This window comes from Lontra canadensis, unplaced genomic scaffold (assembly GCF_010015895.1).
Source record: "Lontra canadensis isolate GAN:19392208 unplaced genomic scaffold, GSC_riverotter_1.0 scaffold101, whole genome shotgun sequence".
Taxonomy (NCBI): Eukaryota; Metazoa; Chordata; class Mammalia; order Carnivora; family Mustelidae; genus Lontra; species Lontra canadensis.
Genome location: NW_022631095.1, coordinates 1,224,450 through 1,246,705, shown reverse-complemented (window position 1 = coordinate 1,246,705; position 22,256 = coordinate 1,224,450). Strand labels below are relative to the sequence as shown.

The 22,256-nt window shown below is 49.0% G+C and overlaps 1 protein-coding gene across 1 annotated transcript; it reads right to left on the bottom strand.

Annotated features, from left to right (window-relative positions):
• Window positions 1–1,669: 1,669 nt before the first annotated feature.
• On the bottom strand, window positions 1,670–20,714 carry EIF4EBP1 (eukaryotic translation initiation factor 4E binding protein 1). Its single transcript, XM_032838060.1, has 3 exons — window positions 20,492–20,714; window positions 4,195–4,374; window positions 1,670–2,118 (listed from the first exon to the last, which is right to left on the bottom strand). The coding sequence occupies exons 1-3, from the start codon at window positions 20,634–20,636 to the stop codon at window positions 2,087–2,089; spliced, it is 357 nt and encodes a 118-aa protein (XP_032693951.1). The 5' UTR covers window positions 20,637–20,714; the 3' UTR covers window positions 1,670–2,086.
• Window positions 20,715–22,256: the final 1,542 nt, after the last annotated feature.

Below are 22,256 nucleotides of genomic sequence, written 5' to 3'. Positions count from 1 at the left end.
TAAATTTGACCACGGGGAGCCTTCTGTCATAGATCTTTGCCACTTCATAGTACCCAGCTAAAATGATGCTCAAGAGAGGTGCCTGGGTGTCTCGGTCAGTGAAGCAGCAGGCTCTGGATTTCAGCTTGGGTCATGATCTCACGGTCCCGGAATCGGGCCCCACCCACCCCTTCCCATCAGGCTCTATGCTTAGTGGGGAGTCTGCTTGAGAATTCTCCCTCCCTTTGCCCCCCACCACCACTTATGCTTGCTCTAAAATAAATCTTTGTAAAAAGAAAAACATCTGGGTTTTCTGGAGGATACTAGTGCTCAGTGGGAAAGGCGTACAACTTGTAAATGATTTTCTTATTGTCAGAGAAGCCTATTTTTACCCTCTCTTGGACTAGAAGATATAGGACCAAGGGGAATGGTCGTATCATGTAGACTTGTGAGCAAGACCTCGGGTTGGATGCTTTTACTGGGAAACTGAGGGACGGGGAAGGCCGGCTGGTCTTTATCCCAATTCTAGCTGAAGGTTTAGTTGCTGTCTTTGCTCTGGCGGAGGCCTCTCCACTATGTCCCTTTGTATCTATAGGAAAAGGGTATGCTGCTGGCCTGAAGCCAGCAGGCAGCCAGAGCTGGGCCCTTCTGCATGCCCTCACCAGGCACATGGATTCCAGCTGCCTTCAGTCCTTGTGAGGGGAGGGGACTCCAACTCAGCTGTAGGAAAGACCAGACGAAGACTGTGACCACTAAGCCCTGCTACTCCCCCAAATGGCAGACTGACAAGTGCTAGGAGTCCAGAACTGTAAGGTCTAAGTCAGCCATCGCCTCTTGGCCAAAGGCCATCCACCCCTAGCATACCCTGTAATGAGAAACACCTGCTGCTTTTCAGCAAGCCCTCTGCCCGGCATTCAAGGCCCTTAGAAATCTGGCTCTTTTCTGGCCATTTATACAAGCCCCCAACCACACAAATTGCTGGCTCTGGCTAAAGTGGGCAAGTTGATGTCTTGTCCTTATACACCCTGGTTCCCCAAGACCACTCGACCTGGGCCATAGTGGACCCCCAGCTCTCCTCCGCCCACCCCTCCTCAGGATCCCAGCTGCAGCATCACCTCCATGGAGCCTCTACTTGCATGGGCCATTCTCTGGTAACCGATCCTAATACGATCTCTTTTATACTCCCTTTCCTTTTGGGCAAATCTTACGCTTTAGTGAAATCCTCAAGACAGAGCACTTATCTCATGTTTGTGTCCCCCAGACGGCGCACACAAAGGGATCACTGGACAAACAGAAGGGGGGGCGTGGGTCAAAGACATGCTATATCATGCAAGGCTCAGGTTCTTCCCCTGGACTCTTGCAGGGAATGGGCCACAGAACGAAGGTGACAGCAAGACCTGACAGGCTTAGGGGACAAAGCCCAGAGAAGAAATTTTACCTACCACTGAACAGGAGCTGGAGAGCAGCACGCAGCTCAAAGCCAGTCCCATCTGTCATTTACTGGTGTGTGTTTTACTTCTCTGAGCCAGTCTCCTGAGCTATACAATGAGGATAACACTTCGTCTACTTACCTCCTAGGTTCAGTGTGAGAATCAAGCGAGATAACATATAGGAAAGTGCTTAGAAGTACAAACAGTAGTTGGTGTTAGTTATCCGGATGGAGTTGAAAAGAGCTCAGACAGGGGCCAACTCTTGGCCCTAGGGCGAAGGTGGCTTTTATTTCCTCTCTTGGGGAAGGAGGGGACACCAACCTAAGGAAGGGGTGGGTGCGCCCCCAGAGGCTGGGGCGGGAAGAGCTGGATAATCACTCAGAAGGGCTCCTCCACATCCAATCCTGGCCCTGGGCTGCAGGCTGTGCCCACGAGAGTCACTCCCCTTAGGGTGGCAGCTCCCGCCTGAAGGGAGGCACGTAGAGGTATCCGCTGGTGTTCTCGAAGAGGAAGGGGGAGCAGGTGCCCTGAATGAGGAAGCAGAGGGCCGGGATGGCCGACCCCATACTCAATGCCTGCCCAGGATTATGACTTGCAAAAGGCCTGGCTGGTGTGACTTTTCTCCCGAGAAGGGCCAGGGGGGCCCCTAGGCATTGCTCGATTCAACGGCTGGTCCTTTAAATGTCCATTTCAAACTGTGACTCTTCACCTAGGGAGAGAAGGGGCAGTAAGCAACAGGTGAATGGTAGGGCTCATATTTTAGAGGCCAGGGAGAGGCGTTATTTTTCATTTTGTTGTTCCTAAAAGAGTGGAGGCGAAGGAGAATGGAGGGAGGGCGGGACTCCAGTAGGATTTCCTGGAAACAGGCCTGAAGGTCCAGCTGTACTCTTTTCCCCAATCCTAAAGGAAGAGTAGAGCCTGGGTCTCCCCACAGGAGAAGGAACAGTCCTGATTTTTGTACCGTTTTTATTGCTCTTAATAAGAATGAATGGTTACTTGACTTTGATATAAATATAACCTCACAGAAGAATATTCCTGAAACAAAAACCTTTTTCAAGCATGTGTCCCAACTGTGGTTTTGAAGTTCGTAACACAACCCACGAGGCATATGTCCAAATACCCATTGACTAGGCTGACTCTGCAGTGAAGGGGTTATTTTGGTAATTCAGCTACTCACTGCCCTTCACCCTAACTCTTTCCACAAAGATCTCCAAGCAACTCACGCCGCAGGAGGTTGTTTTCTTAAATGGAGCTGCCTCATTCATGATCTCTCAGATAAGGCTGCTTTGAGGTTCTATGTACCGAGATGCCCGCCCCGGCCCCCAGAAGGAAACTGGCCACTTCTTCTGGTTATATTTATCCAAATATATGGTCCAAGGCTAGAGGCTTTGGCTAATACCCTGTTAAGCAAAATGAAAAATTATGTCCATCCCTCACCAGCACAACGGAACTCTTAAGCCATTATTGTGGTTCAGGGTTGGCCAGCCTGGGGCACTTCTGGGCCAACCCTGCACTTGCTGTGGGTGAGCAAAGCTCCAGAAACTGGGAGGGACTTGTCACAGCCAGCAGGTAGTGAGGGTTCCATAATGTCAGGTGTGACTATCTCCATCCTTAACTTTTGAGGCAAAAGGGGGTGGGAGGGAAGTACCATGGAACTGACCACATGAATCTATCCATCCTTCTCTGCATCCTTCAACGAAAGGCAGTGACCACACTGCCTGGAGCTATCCTTCACACTGCTCTGTGTGTGCCCAGGTTCACCTCCCTCCCTCCCTCCTTCCCAGTGCTCTCCAAGTCTACAAGGCAAGGCAAAGCAAGGGCTGTCGGGCTAGACTGTGGGGTCCCCAGGGTAATTATGAATCACATCCTGCAAGCCCTAGGTAGATGGATTCTGCAGCTGTCAGCAGGGCCAGCCCAGTCCAGGGTCCCAGTTGCTTCCTGTCTGGCCTTGGTCCACTGCCTTCCGGGTGAAGGGTCAGCAGGTTCCGATGTGACTCAGGTTGTCTGCAAGTGCTTATACTTCATCCTCCCACAGCAGGAGAGCTGAGCCACTCTGGTGAGCTAGTCATGAGGCCACACAGAGTGCATTCGCACACACCTCCACTGGGGTGGTCACCCTAATGGGGGGGGGGAGGTGGAGTGAGATATCAGGAAGGACCTAGCCGCCCCATGTCAAACCTGCAGAAACAATGGGTTGCACTGTTTTGATTGGTCTTCGTCAAGAATCCACTAGTGATCATTACCCTGACAGGAGGCACCCTGGATGCCTTCCTGATCCTGTAGGCCTATAATCTCCCAGAAGGCAAGTTTACTGTATCTTTGATAAGTCATGTCCTGCACATGCACACATTGGGTGTGTCCCAAATGTGGCAGACACAAGGAAATGCTTCAGGGACAATTATACCAAGGGTCATGCTGATGTCAGTTGTTTGAATTGTCTCCCCTATGACACCTGCTCTGATGTGTCACCAAAATCAGGGCTTGCACCTGGTCTGTGTTCTAGCCACTCCCTCTTCACTCTCCTTTCCTGAGCATCATTTCAAACAAGCTCCCCATGAATTAGATTACCTGATGGGGCCAAATCACCTCTCCTGGAGTTCTTGGACCCCTTCCATGGGGAAGGTTGGTGCCGCTGAGACTTCTACCCACCCTCCCGGCAACCCTTGTCTGGTCTCTGAGCTGCTCCACAGAAGGTGGAATCCCTGAAATGTCTTCTCTGAAGGGACTCCACTGGCCACATACGTTCCCTTCCTGAGGAAGAGCCTGGTCGAGCCCTGTCACTCACCGCCGGCTGGCTTATCTTCCGGGCTGGTGCGCAAGTGGTTCTGGCTGGGCTCTGTGGGGGGCTCCTCACTGGCAGGGCTGGTGACCCCGGGAATGGTGGGCAGGTCTCTCGGAGGTGTTTTGGTCACAGGGGAGTTCCGACACTCCATCAAGAACTTCCGGTCGTAGATGATCCTGGTACCTGCAGCGGGGTAGGGACATTGAAAAAGCCATCACCAACCTCCTGCCTGCTTATTTTCCGCTTCTTTGAGACATGGCTCTAGCAGAGGTGGCAGGTTTTTCTGCAAAAGCCAGATCAAGGAGGAGTGAGGCTGGGGTGCCTGGTGGGCTCAGTCAGCAGAGCATAGGACTCTTGATCTTAGGGTTGTGAGTTTGAGGCCCACCTTGGGGGTAGAGTTTACTTTAAAAAAAAAAAAAAGGCGCACACACACACACACACACACACACACACACAAAGGGAGGAGCAAGGCAGATTCAGGTGTCCCGCTGCAGCCCTCCTCTCTTGCCTCAGAACCACCAACCCCATCATGAGGACGCTCCGATGGAAGAAGAGGCCTGGCAGCCCACCACACTGCACCTTCTCCCCTGGGCTCTCTCCTTAAAGCACATCAGCTCCCTTACCTCATCAGTGCTCAGTATTATTACTCAGGACAATCACAGCCAATATTATAGAAGATACATGTTTTTTTATTTATTTGACAGAGAGCACACACAGGAGGAGGTCCAGAGGGAGAGGGAGAAGCAGACTCCCCACTGAGCAGGGTGCCTGATGATGGGGGGCTCGATCCCAAGACCTAGGGATCATGACCTAAGCGAAAGGCAGATGCTTGACTGACTAAGCCACCCAGGCTCCCCAAGAAGGTACATTTTAATTCGTTTTTCAATTCAGTACTTACAGTACCCGCATGGGATATCCAGAATCAGTAATTTCATTTTACAGATGAGCAAAGAGAAAGTTGAACGAATCCCCCAAACTAGTAAAAATGAGAACTCTCCCACCTGGGCTTTGTGGACAGGAGTGACCCATGGGGTCTTCTCACCAAAGCCTCTCCTGCTAAGCCCGTCTTCCGTGTGATACCTGCTCTGATGTGTCACTGAAAACAGGGCTTGCACCTGGTCTGTGTTCTGTCCACTCCCTCTTCACTCTCCTTTCCTGAGCGTCACCCTTGGGTGGGGACCAAGTCTCATGGAGTTATTAACCACCCTTAAACCACACCCAGGACCCATCCTGTGAGGACGGTTTCCTGATACTTTAAAAAGGAACATTTTCTATAGTCCAGGACTCAGGATTCTTGTGCCCCAGCTGATTTCATCAAAGAACAGTGACTAGTGAGAAGTGATTCATGTTCGGTCCCTGTTTACTCAGGATGACCTCTAAGCACCAGGATGGCACTAGTAACGTCTCTTCAATGCCTCCCTCAAACTCCTGATTCTCCCTTTTCAACAAAGAGCAGGCCTCCGCCTCAAAGCCTTCAGCAGGCAGTGGAATCCAGCTAGAATTTAAAACTGTCTTGGTGTCATTATATTTCTTTTTATAGTTACCTTCTATTTATGGTAAGTGGATCTGGTTTTCCATATATAGTCGTGATATCAAGTTTCCTTTTAATATAGGATAGGATATCATTGGATATGATAATAGCATGTATGTTATAAATAATATATATAATAAAATAACAAAAACTAAGTCAAAAAGGTAAATGATATAGAGATGAATATTAAAGATATATACAAAAAGAAGACAAGGTATAATACAAAATGCAGACAGAATATGGGTGCTGGAGTTTAGAAGCAATGATTTAAAGACTTCAGGAATGTCCTTGTCAATAAACCCGAAGGATTTTCCCCACTTAAGGGCGACAGTGAGTGACATTCCAACAGTGGGGATCCACGTCTCAATGCTGAGCACCGGGCTCTCCAGGAGCAGCACCAGGAGTCCAGGAGCAGCCCCAGGAGAGGAACCCATTTGCACCCTTGAGCTCTTGAGTCTGAATGCATGAGGTTGGGGTCCTTCTACCAAGGGCTGAAATGTGAGCAGCAGAGAAATGGTAAGATACCAAAAGGTGCCCTTGGCCTACCTGCCTGTCCCCATCTGACTGCAGCCTGACCTAGGCAGTTACCCTGTCTCGCTCTCCTTGCCTGAGGGGCAGTAATGCTGATGAAGCCCTGTTATCACCACCTCGTGGGCCACAGCTCGTAGCTCACATTTCTTAGTGGGAGGGTGTAAAGCAAAGCACACAAAACCCAGCCTGCATTGGAGGCTCTGCTCCTCCCTCTTTGGGCCTCAGTTTCTTCATTGGTAACATGAAGGCCTGAGTGCCTGTGAGCCCAGAGGGCTACAAATGGAGAAGGACGGTGGTTGAGGGTAAATGCCCTGGCTTCAGAGATGGACCACTCTTCTGTTTCTTAATTCTCAAGACTCAGCAAGAATCTCCCTTGTCCTTGCCTCCTTCCAGCTTCACTTTTTTGTTGCTTTGTTCACCAAAGAATAGGGAACTGACCCCATCAAAGTGGCATCTAAGGGTTGGAGATTCAATAGTCTTCAAAAAGAACTGGGGCCAGGGGCACCTGGGTGGCTCAGTTGGTTAAAAGTCTGACTTTTTAAACAAGATGTTATTTATTCATTTGAGAGAGCATTTGCGCACAGGCACACAGGTGCGTGTGAGGGAGGGGCAGAGGGAAAGAATCCTCAAGCAGACTTGGCTCTGAGCCCAGAACCTGACTTAGAACTTGTTCTCTTGACCTGAGATCATGACCTGAGCCAACACCAAGAGTCAGATGCTCGACTAATGGAGCTACCCAGGCACCCGTAAGCATCCAATTCTTGATTTCAGTTCAGGTCATGATCTCAGGGCTGTAAGCTCAAGCCCCCCATTGGGCTCTCTCTCACCCTCCTTCTGCCCCTCCCCCACCTCTTTTCCTCTCTTAAAAAAATTTTAAAAGACCCTAAACCCAAAAAATTGGGGGTCAATAGCTTCTGGAGAAGCTCTTTAAAGTCATGAGCCTCCAGAGAATTTTTTTTTACATTGTAGTAAAATACAAATAACATAAAATTTGCCATCATAGCCATTCCTAAGTGTACAGTGCACGACATTCACAGTGTTGTGCAACCAATCTCCAAAACGCTTTCATCTTGTAAAACTGAAACTCTATACCCAGGAAATAGCAACTCCTATCTCCTTTCTCCCTAACCCTTGGAAACCACCATTCTATTTTCAGTCTCTAAGAATCAGACTGCTCCAGGTACTTCATACAAGTGGAATCATACAGTATTTGTCTTTCTGTGACTGGTTTATGTCACTTGGCATAATGTCCACATGTGGACCAGGCGTCAGAATTTCCTTACTTTTTGTTTTTTTTAAGATTTTATTTATTTATTTGACAGAGATCACAAGTAGGCAGAGCAGCAGGCAGAGAGAGAGAGAGAGGAGGAAGCAGGCTCCTGCTGAGCAGAGAGCCCGATGTGGGGCTCTATCCCAGGATCCTGGGATCATGACCTGAGCTGAAGGCAGAGGCTTTAACCCACTGAGCCACCCAGGTGCCCCAGAATTTCCTTACTTTGTAAGGCTGAGTAATACTCCATCGCATGGATATACATTTTGTTTATCCACAGACATCTAGGTTCCTTCCATCTTTTGGCTATTGTGAATACTACTGCTGCGAACACACATGTGCAAATAGCTCTGCAAAGACCCTGCTTTCAATTTTTGGGGGGTGTATACTGGGAAGTGGCACCAGGTGATTTTTAAATCATTGATTACACTTAGAAGAGAAAAAGAGCCTCTGTGCCTATTGTCCTACACCTAGGGCAGCTGTTTAAAAATAAGAATCCTCATTTGAGCTAATAAAACCCAGGAACTAAATGTCAGCAGAGGGGGCACCCAGGACACCCGCCATCAGAGGGAGGGAGCTGGGGAGGGAGCCTGCAAGGAGAGTGGGATGATGATGTTCAAAAGTCAGCTGTCAAGGGCGCCAAGCCTTGCAAGGGACTCTAAACCCCCTCCCACTCATCTGGGGTCAGTGAGGAATATGAGATGGAGATCAAGGTAGTGGAAGTGCTTCCCATGTAAGCAGCTTTAGCTTTTCAACCCTTTCTTCTTCCATCCCTTTGTGGGATATACTACCACACAGCTTTAGCAACCAGTGATCTTCTGGAAACTCCCTCCGTCTCCCACAGATGAGACAAACAACAAAACACACATTCTCATATTGTCAAAAATAGGCACCCTTGGCTAAAATACAGTCTCCCAAGATGGGGACTTGGCCTGCATACAGGAGCAGGAAATGGAAACCGTGGCAGGGCAGGGGGTGGGGGTGGGGGTGGGGTTGGGGAATGCCAAGGTCCCTGCAAGACACTAAGTGGCAACAGCTGGAGGCTGTTGGTCAGGTGTGGGCCTCTGGGGTGTGTGGGTATCACACCTGGTGGTTTCCACAAAGTACTCTACAGCTGAGGGCCTACTTTCTCTTTCTATATTAGGGAAAATGACCCAACTCTGTTAGGCTTCTACAAACAAGAGCATGAAGAGCTTCAGGGCTCTAGGTGGCTTCAAGATGGCAAAGCCAAGACATTTTTTTCCCCTGCTGCTTGTCTCAAAAATCATGCAAACACCAAGAAATAAAACAAGAAACACAAGCACATACTCAAGTTGGAAGCAAGGGGGACTCAAACTGGGACTCGAAATCACAATCTGTGAATACAGAAAGCGAATGGAGGAACAGTTCTAACAGAGAGGATGGGGGGGCATCTAAATGTGGGGAGGTGGGGGTGGACATTGCAATAGGAAGTGGGGTTCTGCAGGACCTCAGGAAGGTTCAGGAATTAGAGGCATCATGGAAAATGGGAAGGGGGCTAACAACAGGCAGAGATCCCCTATGCCCCTCACTCCAGGAGGGAGGGAAGACCGGGCAATTAAGTTCAAGTTGACTTCCTGAATGGTAAGCCTCAAACGCCCAGCCCTGCCCTGCTTCAGAATACAGAGCAAAGATAAAGACCGACTGATGTTGATTTTGGGAAGGGGGTTCCGGATGAAAAACAGCAGCTAGCCCCCAGATTGAGCCCACCCACCTGCCTGCACACCTTGCAAAGGGCCTCCAGTCAGCTCTGCAGTGCTCACTCTTAAATATAACCAGCCAGATGCCTCCACGCATTTCTGAGAAAAGTTTACATCAAGGGAGAGACCCAAACAAACCAAGAGGGAAACAGCAAAAAGACTTCACTGTTTTTTAAACTTTTTGAAGACTTTAAAGAACAGAAAGGGCAAAAAAGGTAACAGACAAAAAAAGAACAAATTAGAAATCTAGTATCAGATAACAGAAAGTGAAGAAAGAGAGAAACTGCTAGAAGGAATTTACTGAAAAAGTAAAAAAAAAAAAAAGAAAAATTTCCTGAATTGAAAGAGATCAGTCTTTGAAATGCCCTTTGAGTATCTCATGTAATGAATTAAAAGTACCAACTTAATTCATTGGGAAATTTCACAATCGTTTGGGTAAAAAGATCCTAAAATCTTCCAGAAAGGGAAAAATACAACAGGTGCACACAAGGATTGGGAATAAGAATGGCACAGACGTTTTCAATGGCAATGCTGGACGCCTGAAGACGGTGGGTCAATGCTTTCACAGTCCTGAGAGGGAATCCATTTCGGCCTGGCTTGATGCCCAGCCAAACACCAATCAAGTAAAAGTAGAACAAAGACATTTTCAGAACACTATAGGAGGAATATTCTACCAAAATTAGACCAAGAGTAAGGGCTTTAGGGGATCTCATATCAGTGGTTACATAGCAGGTCCAGAGCTGCCAAGCCCTGTCAGTTCCCAACAGAGGGAAAAGAATGGACTGATAAATCCAGAATTCGGATTTTGTGTGTAAAACTGTATTTTGTTGAGTATTTTAGAGGAGCTGGAGGGTGTGGAAGACTTACTTGAATGAAAACTAAGCACATTTTTAAAAGTAATCTCTATACCCAATGTGGGGCTCAAACTCACAACCAAGATCAAGAGTTGCATGGTCTATGGACTGAGCCAGTCAGGCACTCTCAAGCTAACTACATTTGAAAGATTTACTATTTTAAAGAGAAGGGAAGAGGGAGAGAGGAAGGGTGGGAGACCACGCGCGCGCGCGTGCACGCATGTACACACACACACACATTCACGCAAGTGGGGGCAGAGGGAGAGAATCTTTAAGCAGACTCCCTGCTGAGTGCAGAGCCTGAGGCTGGCTCAGTCTCAGGACCCATGAGATCATGACCTGAGCCGAAACCAAGAGCTGAAACCCAAAACTAACCACATTTTACAATGAAGCAATAATTAACTATTTTTTTTTAAGTTGTACAATGGGGTGCCTGGGTGGCTCGGTCGGCTAAGCATCTGACTCTTAGTTTGGGGTCAGGTCATGATTTCAGTTCAAGGTGCTGGGATTGAGCCCCTGGTCAGGTTTCCTGCTTAGTGGGGAACCTGCTTCTCCCTCTCCCTTTGCCCCTCTCCCCAGCTTGTATGTGCTCTCTCTCAAATAAATAAAATCTTCTTTAAAAAAGCTGTACAATAATTAACTACCTGGCTCATCAAGGGTCATAGTAATAAAAATAATGCATATATTTTTTAAAAATCATGGTATAATTATATGGGGGAATGGAAAGAGGAGGGTGTATAAATGATAATAAGTTCTCCTCTATCAATAGTTAAGTCCAGAAAAAGTTAGAAATACGGGGGTAAATCCCCAAAGAAAGAGCTGGAAAACATTGGTTGCTTCTAAAGAGTGAGGGGAGGTTGAGAGGCAAGAAGTTAAACTGCTTTCTTAGGAGCCTTTTAGCAAACTTGATATTTAAGTATTTATGTATATAAACAACTTACGTCTAACTTTGACAGACTTTTTTTATGGAAAAAAAATCAAGCCCATACAAAAGACAGAATAATATATTTATACAAACACATATATGTATGTAAAACTTGATTTTTTTATATTAAGTGACAGGTTAAATTATGGATCGGACCTACAATTCAGTGCTGTATGGTTCCTATTTGGAAAAAGCGTGCATTGTCCATAACATATTGTGTGAAACAGAGTCAGACAACTGTATATATTTTGTGTCTGGTGACCTCTGGGGGAGTAAGATAATCCAGGCAAAGTGAACCTCTTTTACACTGAGCAGATTTTGTTTTTTAACACACAACTCTAATACACAGGGCATTAAGCAAACAAATAAATATGGAGATAGGGTAAGAATCTCCTTTTCCAGTAAGTCAAGTTAAAATGGCCCTGGCTAGAGCTAGGTAGACTCTCCCTGCTCTCCCTAGAAAGCCTCGGGGCTCCCTGCTGGACTGGGTAAGTGGAGCGCAGAGCCTCCCCTCTAGCACCTCTCTGGGCTGCTGTGTGCTAGACTTTAACTCCCAACTTCATAGAGTTATGGCGTGGATTAGAACAGCGGCTGACACAGGATAAGACCTTTACGAGCAAAGCCTAGCTTTTACGACTAGCATGCCTTCAGGTGACAGATTTTTAGGGGCCAATTATATGGTTAGAGCTAGGACAAATCAGATGGGAGGTAAGCAACCCTGAAAAGAGACTGGGGGTGGAGGAGGGTGGGTAAGGGCACCCTATATCCCTTTTTTAGTCCACAGAAACGTGCTTCAAGAATCAACATGAGCTTTGGCATGTTTGGTAAACCAGTGTCATTTAGGACTTTAAAAATTTCAGATGTACACCAAATACAAGAATGGTATTTTTTCTCAAGACATGCTTGTGGTGACGACAGTTTGCTTGAATGTACAAAGAATGCAGACGTTCCAGGGCACCTGGGTGGCTCAGTTAGTTAAGTGTCTGCATTCAGCTCTAGTCATGATTCTGGGGTCCTGGGATTGAGCCCTGAGTCAGGCTCCCTGCTTGTCCCTCTTCCTCTGGCCCTCCCCACTTGTGCTCTCTCTCTCTCTGTTCTCAAATAAATAAAATCTTAAAAAAAAAAAAAAAAAAAAAAAGAATGCAGACATCCTCTTAGGGTCTGTTTTCCTTACCTGTAAATAAGGGCAGTGTACCAGGCTCATTCAAACGATTTTTAAAGCCCCAATCATGTGCCAGGCCTTATAGGTAATCTTTAGGGTCTGTTCCAGCTCTGACACACTACCGTCTATTTTGGGGATCTTATTGTTGGCAGGTGGTCAATGTGGTGGTGCAAACAGCACAGTATTGGGAGGTCCAAGTTCTGGGCTTAAACCTGGGTGTGGAGTACCAGCCCCTCAACCCTGAAGGGCAGTCGAATTCCTCAGCTCTAAGAGGAGGGTACTAACTCACCTCCCAGGAGTACGTGAAGATGCAATCACTGTGGGCCAGACCCTGTGCTCATAGCCTGTTATGCCAGGTCTCAGTGCTCCCATTCCCCCACTCCCCACAAGGGAGATACAGTATCCTCAACTCACAGACAGAAAACTGAGGCTCAGAAAGGCTGTCCCCAGGAGCAGACCTAGCCTGTACTGCCTCCAATCCAACCTCTGTTTAAAACTAGCCAAGCAGACCCAGGCTGCCATGCCTCAGGGATCTTCTGACTTTTACCTATTCTTCTCAGGATTTGGCCGGAACGGGATGTTCCCTGAGAGAGGCCTCCCCTGATCTCTTCTCCACCTTCCCACAGTACCCACACTGGGTTCAAAAGGGGGCTGGCCATGACTTCTGTAAATTGAACCCAGCTTGTCCCTTGCTTTCCCCCTGCGCCTGCCCTGGTGGAAACATTCTTCCCCTGAGCGGGTGACGTGAGGCCTAGCAAGAGTACAAGCACAGAATTCCTAGAACTGCTGTTCCCATTCCAGGGAAAGGGAGAGTGTTTCAAACATGCTTGGGGGAGGCTCAGATGCCTATGCTCAGATGCAAGCCAGCAGCCCGTGAACTAAATACTCCAGATCCTTTTACATTCAGCTCTCGCCAGCAGCTCTGTGTCATCGTGGAGGCAAACTCACAGGGTCTACTAGGGGTCTCCCTCCTCGCCCACCACACACCAGGCAGTCTGTTTAGCAAGCTGAGCCACCTTGTCAGGGAGAAAATCTTGGGTAGAGAACCAGAACTTGCTTGGTCTGAGATTTTTCTTCACTTCTGGCCCTATCAGCTCTGCAAAGGCAACCAAGATCTGGATGTTTCTCGGGGGCCAAAAATGTTATGAAGCTCCTTAAATATCAAATGAGGGCAATCGGTGAGTGACAAAGGGCCCTCTTGCCTTTGATGCCCTGATGTGTGAGGGAATAGTCCACTTTATTTGAAAATAAAGCAGCAGGGACGGAGCTTTTGCAAAAACATGCAGAACAAAACAGCTGGAGTAATTATTCTAAGGGATGACCAAGCTCCTTCCCCTTCCCTCACCCACCCCCAAACGCTTCAGAATGCACCAGAGCAGAAAAGGGAAAGCTACCCCGGAATTCATTACCTAAAGGGAGTGCCCATCTGAAACGCCTCCCGTTCCACAGCAACAAAAGCTGTGGCTGGAAAAGGGAGGGGCTGTTTTCTGTGTGAACTGCCTCCACACCACATCCAAACTCGTTGGCTTCAGTCCCAACCTCCAGTACCTCCATCAAACTGTCTTTGGAGATAAGGTCTTTAAAGAGGTCATTAAGTTCAAACAAGGCTGTTAGGGTGGGGCCCTGATCCAATACACAGATGCCCTAAGTGTGTGGAGGGGGTGGCTAGGTGGCTCGCTTAGGCGTCCGACTCTTAGTGTCGGCTCAGGTCATGATCTCAAGACTGTGGGATTGAGCTTCCCCGCTCCCCCGCCCCAGTTCAGTGCTCAGTGGGAAATCTACGCATATATGCTCCCTCTCTCTCTCTCTCCCAAATAAATAAATACATAAAAATCTTAAAAAAAAAAAAAAAAGGGAGAGGGAGATACCGCAGATAACCAGTAAAGAGGCAGCAGGAGGGGCCCCTGGGTGGCTCAGCTGGTTAAGCCACTGCCTTTGGCTCAGTTCATGATCCCGGAGTCCCAGGATAGAGTCTCGCATCGGGCTCCCAGCTCTGTGGGGAGTCTGCTTCTCCCTCTGACCTTCTCCCCTTTCATGCTCTCTCTCACTCTCTCTCTAATAAATAAATAAAATCTTAAAAAAAAAAAAATGAGGCAGCAGGAGGACAGCTGTCTGCAAGCCAATGGGAAGGGCCTCAAGAGAAACCAGCCTTGATAGTACTTTGATCTTGGACTTCCAGCCTCCAGAACTGTGAGAAAAAATACATTTCTGTTGTTTAAGCCACCCAGTCTATGGTATTTTGTTATAGCAGCCCTAGCAAATTAATATAGGCCTGCTTTCCCCCTTGTATTCCAAAGGGCAGAAGATAAATCAATGTATACATGCACTCTCTTTAAGGTAGATCTGGTATGTGTCACGAGGAAACCAAAGGAAGTTCTGGACCAACCTGCCCCTCCTGGCATTCTCACTCCTACATTTTCGGACCGCTGGGCTCAGAACCTGACTTCATCCTCCTGCCAGCACTCCAGGAAATCAAGGAAGTTCAAATGGGGGTGCTGGGCAGGGGCAGCTGGGCAGGGCAAACGTGGGCTTCCCTGAAGGGTGTTCCAAAAGCCTGGCTGCTTGAGGAGGAAAGAAGAGGCAGGCTAAAGAGCAGATAGCAAGGGAAGCATGACACAAATGGCAGGTATTTCCCAGGGACCTGGCATCATGGCCACCTGTATCTTCTGCTTTGTGGAGCTAAACGTCGGGCCTTGAAAACAGGGCACAGCATTTTCAGGAAGGTGTCCTCAGTTCTTAACCCAACAGTTAATTCACAGGCTTGTGATTCTGGTCTGTTTCTATACCTGGCCTTGGGTCTGCTTGGCCACACAGCAGGATAGGCAGTTAAGTTCCCTCAAAGGGCCACACTTTGAGGCTTGGCCTTTGTGAAAGACTGCCTGAACATGCGACCCTGTAACTCTTCCCATCCCTGCCCTAAAGGAGACTTCTCTCATTCCAAGGCAGTCATCTCCCCCTTCTTGGAATCTGGGCTAGCCCTGTGTCTTGCTTTGACAGAGAGAATACTGCATATGTGGGCCTAGGTCTCAAGGGGCCTTGAAAACTCATGTAAATAAGCTCAGGTTAGACTCTTGAATGCATGGGCCCAAGACAACAGAGAACTCCCAGCCTTCCAGGTGTCCTTAGCAATGCCCCAGACATGTGGGTAAGGCCATCTTGGACATTCAAGCTTAGGACAATCTAGCTGCCAACTCTATGTAGCCAGATGAGTGACCTCAGGAAGCTTATTAAAGAATGCCCAACCGGCCCAAAGAATGGAGAGAAATAACAAATCATTGTTGCTGAAGTTATACAAAGTTTTTTGACACTCCAGGCCTAGTATCTGAGCTCTCAGTAGAATTTCAGGGACACGGACATTGGATTACAAGACACCTTGTGCTGCCCATGTCCCCGATCATCCAAATGTCATGGGCAGCTGTGACTTACTCCTGCCTAATCAGTGATGCTGGGTGCAAACATAAACAAGGAGCATCTGTCCCAGTGTCTGAAGCCTTGGCCCCACTAGTGACATGTTCCATATAAGGGCCACTTTTTTCTGCTCAATAATTGAAACAGTAGTATTAGTAATACTGTTATCTATAATACTGGGGTAAGTGAGAAAGTTCAGGGAAAGTAGTTTTGTCCTTGGGACATTCCAAGGTAAACAATTATATGTACCCCGCAGCTGAACCGGCAGAAAAGAAAAATTTGAATATTATCATTAAGCCAGCTCAGACCCAGGCCTGATGGCAAAGGAGCCAGGTTGCCCTGAGAATACTGTCATTCTAGGAGTCTTTTCAACTCTTCATTTTTTTTAAGAAGATTTTATTTATTTGACACAGAGAGAGAGAGAGAACACACAAGCAGGTGGAGTGGCAGGCAGATGGAGGGAGAAGCAGACACCCCGCTGAGCAAGGAGCCCAATGCGGGGCTTGATCCCAGGACCCTGGAATACTGACCTGAGCTGAAGACAGACGCTTAACAACTGAGCCACCCAGACGCCCCAACCCTTCACTTTCTAAACACCTGACTCAGCACTCAAAAGCCACGATGGGAAGATGAGTAATACTGCTGGGAAAGAACTTCCCTTCTACTCCAGGGAACAAACATGTAAACAAATACACGTGATTAATTTGTCATGAATCATAATGGAAGAAGAGCATGGGCGTGGCTCTGAGACCTGAAAGTGACAGGTTTTCTGTTTGTTTGTTTGTCTGAACATGTAAAATCTAAGTGTACAAATGGAACATTCTTTGCTAAAAACCTTCCCTCTGGGAAGCAATCCTCTTTTCATACTGCTGTCCCATCTTCATTCCACCCCTGCAAGGATATCAAATAAAGACCCATACAAGAAAATGCCTCATTGCTTTATACCAGCAGACAAACATGGTACCACCCTGCCTGTCCTTCATTTGGTAATGAAGGGCTTTTTTGCTCTTTCAGAAAAACACACGTAAGTTAAAAATCAAACTCCTCTTTCAAATCAGGCCATGCCATCCTCTGAAGATACTGGAAGACAACAACAACAAAATGTAAGCCTCAGAAGGCAATTAAATCTCACAGCTATGTGTGCATTATCAGCATGTAAGGCCTAGCAGGCTGAAGACTTGGACAGGCAACTCTCATGTGAGAAGCACACAAGTTCTACTGGTTATGGAGGGTGGGGGGTGTCTGCCTAATCGCCTCATTCTACGGCTACAACTTTGATGCTTCCAATTCTGTTTCAGGCGTGTCTCCTCTTCATCTTCCTAAGTAGCAAGCCAAGCCCTTGAGGTCAGGCTGCCTTCCAGTTTTGGATGTAGTGAATGCCTTACGACCAGGGAGGCTGGTGGGCATCGGGGAGAGTTTGGGGTGCTCTACGCCAGGGCCCCCCATCAAACCCTTTAATGAGGGACAATGTGGAATGCTCTAAATGCTTTTAAAAGGAAGCTCAGAACAGTGTGAGAAGAGAACCCATTACATTTCCCTCATTATCTTAATGTCCAGGTTCTTTTAACCTGTCCTTAATGATGAGACTCTGGGCAATGAGAAGACACAATCTTCCCCTGTGTGACTGAGGCCTCGGGACACTGGCTGTGCTCTAGCTTCAATGCCCAAGCCACCTCCTCCTCTTCCCAGCACTGTCTGTCCCATAGCCAAAGACTTGGAAGCTGCTCCAGGGTAAGCTTCCTGGGCACAGACTTTGTTTATCTAAACCAAGGGTGTCGTTAACACCTGTAGCCTTACCTGCTACTTCTTTTTTTTTTTTTTTTTTAAATGAACCTACGAGGGTGGGTCCTAATCCAATCTCCTGTCCTTTTTTTTTTTTTAAGATTTTATTTATTTATTTGGCACTTACCTGCCTGTTTCTGATTAACCTTATCCAGGTATGGGGTTTGGGTATGATTACCAGCCAAGCAATCCTGGAGGCTTGGGGGTCAAGAATCCAACACGGAATGGGGAACATGAGGTTGATGGGAGTGGGGTGGAAGGTTTCTGACCCATTCAAAGATTCTGGGGGTCTGTGGTGTCATTGGTCATTTTTAAGACTCCATTGGCTCAAATATTCATACACCACACTCCTTCTAACATATTTCTCTAAAGTTCTCCAGACTTCTAACCAGATTAGTGATTTAGCTTGTGAAAGGTTAATGACCAAGGAAAGTAAACTGGCGTCTTAGGAATGCAGATGGCTCAAATCAGCTGCTGTTCCTGTTCCCCTGGGGACAAACACTGCATTGCCATTCCCAGCAAGAGTGACCTGTGGACACTGCGAGAGCTCCTGACACCTGCAAATAAGCTAGTGTGGGCACCTGCACAGACTCTCTCTAGATCCTGGTTTGAAGGCTGATGCCAAACTCAACCTCAAGAGGAGTTTACCTGGTGAGAAGCATCACTTTTTGCCAGACCCCAGGGGTGTCAAAAGATGAGAGAAGTCACATTCCACTAATTTTTGAGTACTCAGCATGGTACTGAGATCAATCACTAGGAGCTGGTTAGAAATGTGGAATCTCAGGCCCAAATCCAGAAGCTATAGAATCAGAATCTGCGGAGTGCCTCGGTGGCTCAGTGGGTTAAGCCTCTGCCTTCAGCTCAGGTCATGATCCCAGAGAATCAGGCTCTCTGCTCAGCGGGGAGCCTACTTCCCTCTCTCTCTCTCTCTCTGCCTGCTGCTCTGCCTACTTGTGATCTCTCTCTGTCAAATTAATAAATAAAATGTAAAAAAAAAAAAAAAAGAATTAGAGTCTGCATTTAAGTGAGGCCCCCAGGTAATTTATACTTAATACATTGATGCATGAGAAGCAGCACTCTAGACGGGAGCAAAAGGGTGCCAGAAATGACCTTTTCTTAGGTTAAGCTTCTTTGCCTTGGCAAAGACATAGGATGAAGTCGGGCTTTGGAGGAAGACTCTAAGCCTTGTCTAACTGAGGCAGACCAGACTCGCTCACGTTAGCAGAAGCAAGATGTGGTTTTCAGGTTATGGACTGTGAGCTGTGCCTGTCCCACTGAACACTCCAAACAAGAAATCTGGCTTCAGGCTCCTGGCACAGCTAGCTTTCTCCCAGTTGGTCTCAGACACAAAGTTACACTCTGGTCCAGGTGCTCCTGTCCCTCTCTCCCAGCTAAAGACTTTCAAAGGCAGGGAGATTTGTTCTGGTTTATAAAACAACAACAACAAAAAAACTAAAAACAAACAAACAACCCCCCCCCAAAAAACCCATTTCCCAGTCCATGGTGAGAAATGGATCAGATTTCCCTATAAACAGTAACCCTGGCCATGGCTTCCAATCTGACCTGTCCCCATCCAGCAACAAAGGGTGCAAGAAAGAGCACTTGAGCCTTCAGACCTGCCTCATTGCCCACCCTAAAAAGATCAAGTAAAGATTCACAGCCTCACTTGAAGGAACCCCAAAACTGTCAGGAAAAATCCTGGTAGACATAGCATGACACAGAGGAGGCCCACCAAATGGACTACGTAAAAGACCTATATAGCAGGGAAAGAGAATTTAAGTCAAGGGTGGAGAAAGAACGCTCGCTGAGAAATTTTCCTTAATCATTTTTAATAGAGGAGAGAGCATTTCCCCCCTCTATGCTTGGATACGGTTTCTTGTTCAATCTGAGAAAGCTGTGCGACCCTGGACAAGGGACATGTGTTTTCAAGTTTGGGGCCCGGATGAAACAAGTACATCTATGATCCTTAACAGTTCTAACGTTGTATGTTTTGGATCAAAGGGCTCAAGACCTCGGATCTGGCAGTGCTTGCTGGTGGTGGGACCACTGCCTGAGAAAATAAGCATGTGGCCCCCGAGGCTGCCAAGGGACCAGGCTGCCGCCCTCTGCCAGCGTCCGCCTGCACCTCTGCCTCAAAACGGAGCGCCACTATCTGCGGTGTTTTCGAGTAATTTGGCCTATGGGCCGGAGCGGTGGAGGAGGGTGGAAGGGAGGGGAGAAGGGCAAAGCGGGGTGAGGGCAAAGCGGGGTGAGAGCAGCTCGAGCATGGTAGGGAAGTGTGAGCCACGAGGATTTCATCATGCAAACGGGCAGGCGGGTTTCATCAGCGCCTGTGCGCCGGGGCTCCCGGGCTGGGAGGGAATGCCCGGCTCCCGAGGGCAACCCAAGTCTGGCCCCCACCCGTGCCAGCTCAGCTTCCTCTTCCTCATGCACTTTCAGGGAGGTCACACGGTTCCCCCTCCCCCCGGACAGAAGAACGTGTTTTTCTGCACAGCCCTGCCGGCCGCCCCACGTCCCTCTGCGGAGATCCCACATGCGCATATGGGCAAGCTGCCACAGGTGCAGGTGAGGCACGGCCGGGGCAGGCGAGCGTCCTCAGCCCAAATCCTCCGTCAGAGGGTGCTGGCCCACTGCAAAACTGGGGGTGCCTCAGGAAAGAAAAAGGATTCTGCAAGAGTCGTTTATCCCAACAGAGAACGCCCATCCCCATCCCCTAAAAACCCCAGGCCAGGCCTCTCCTTACTCCCAGGCCACACTGACCCCACGCTGTGCTGCCTCAGAACGCCCCCACACCCACAAGGGGCAGCACACCTCAGCATGTGGTCGGTCTGGAAGCGTGCTGCCGGTTTGGGCAGGGGGACTCGGCTGTCTCTCCCGAGAGGAAACGAATGGAGCAGTTTGCAGCCCGGGCTCGGAAGCACGCATCCAGAGGGCAGGCAGTGGGAAGCGGCCATCTGCTGGCTCCCGATGGCCAGCTCCGTGACCGTCGCTGCCCCCCTGATGCCTTTATTCCAGTCACCGCGCCCCTCAGCCCGCTCGCCCCGTCTGACTGGCGGCTCCCGAACCCTCTTGCACTGCCCAGTCAGTCCGCGCCGTCCGCACCGGGAGCCCGCGCCTACCTCCCGGGGTGGTGCTGAAGAGCGTGCCGCCGGGGGTGGTGCTGTAGTCCCCGGGCGGCAACTGCACGCCGTCGCCGAGGATCACCCGGCGAGTGGCCGGGATGGCCCGACTTGGGGTCTGGCTGCAGCCGCTGCCCCCAGACATGGTCTCTCTCGCGCAGAGCCCACAGCCGGAGCGTGGCCCTACGGCCGCCCGGGCCCCTCCCGCTTCGCCTTGTCCCGCCCCCCGCTCACCCCTTCCGCCTGTGAGCCTCGGCGCCCCCTGGGATTTGTAGTTGCCGCGGCGCAGCTGCCGCACCCGCCTCCGCGCGGCAGCCCGTACGTGCGTTCCTCCGCAGCTCAGGTCCGAAGCGCCCTCTCGATCGTCTCCCGCGCGAGGGTGTGGGCGCCGCCTCGCTTCGGCCCGCCCCTTTCGCTCGCGGGTGCCTCCCGCCACGCTGGCTGCGACTGGCTGCGGGCGGGGGCCGGCGGCTTGTGTAGGTCAACGCCTCGCGGGGCGGGGGCGGTGTTCTGGGCTGTGCGGTGATCCCGGCAGCCCCGGCTCTGGGGAAGGCCTAGATTCTACAGGAGGACTTGGGGCGGAATGGTCCCCTCAACCCTTCTTATTCCGTGCTTTAGTTCCTCGGATGAGAAAGTGCGGTGTAATTGGTCATTCACCCCTCACTGGCATTTTGAGGCTTCGCGGTGTAAAGAAATAACCAAGAATGGGCATTCGGTGGCTTGGGGGACGGGGTGGGAGGACGCGTGAACAAGCCTCCCAGCTGGGTCATGAGGACTAACGCTAGAGCCGAGGTGGAGCTGACAGGGTCTGGACGTCCGTGGTGGCACGGGGGCGGGGAGCTAAGAGCTGGCCAGCGAGGTTCCCTGTGGCCCTTTGAGTTGGGGTACAGGGGTCCACACGCAGCCTGACAGTAGAGCCTCCTTGAACGAACGATGACTGAGTCTTCAAGGAGCTCTCCAAGTGGGGATGGAAAATGCCAGGAGGGCGGAAAAGCCCGTCATCGGGTGAGAGAACAGTTTCTGTCATGACGGTGACATCATGCAAGGGGAAAGGAGACAGGAGAACAGTTTAAAAGAAAAATGGGGTGGGGGGGCACCTGAGTGGCTCAGTTATGATCCCCCAGAGGTTAACTCAGAGGTTAAAGCCTCTGACTTCGGCTCAGGTTATGATCCCCCGCATTAGGCTCTCTGCTTGGTGGCGGGCAAGCTTGCTTCCCGGATGGTGAAGGGTCTTTTTTAAAGCATGCCAAGGTGTTCAAACTTTGTCCTAGGGAGGGAGGAGATATCAGAGATCTCTTAAGCTGGGAAGTGACACGATTAGGGTGGCTTTTTCAGAAAGATAGCTGGAGGCTGTAGAGTTTGAGAGTGGACCCCCGGATCAGGCCCCAGATAGGAAGACTGGCTGGTCGCTAGGCCTCCACTTCCTACTATTAAGGCTGGTCTCTCGTGCCTATGCAGCAATTGAAATATGGCTAGTTCATATTTACAAGTGTAAAATACATAGATTTCAAAGATTTGGCATGAAAAAAAATGTAAAATATCTCAATTTATGTTGATGACATGTTGAGATAACATTTTTAATATATTGGATTAAATAAAATATTAAAATTAATGATACCTGTTTCTTTTTACCTTTTTTAGGTGGAATTATAAGAAATTATATGTATATTATATATATGTATATGGCTTATAATATATTTCTATTGGGCAGTGCTCCTCTAGAATGAGGCAGTAATGAAAGCAATCCTAAAGTTCTTCTCAGAAA

Excerpts from the sequence above, each read along its gene's own strand:
- EIF4EBP1 (XM_032838060.1), bottom strand. The coding sequence starts at position 20,636 with ATGTCTGGGGGCAGCGGCTGCAGCCAGACCCCAAGTCGGGCCATCCCG. Across the intron at positions 4,375-20,491 it reads CTTCAGCACCACCCCGGGAG|GTACCAGGATCATCTACGAC; the intron begins GTAGGCGCGGGC and ends ACCCCGCTGCAG. Across the intron at positions 2,119-4,194 it reads GGAAGATAAGCCAGCCGGCG|GTGAAGAGTCACAGTTTGAA; the intron begins GTGAGTGACAGG and ends TTCTCTCCCTAG.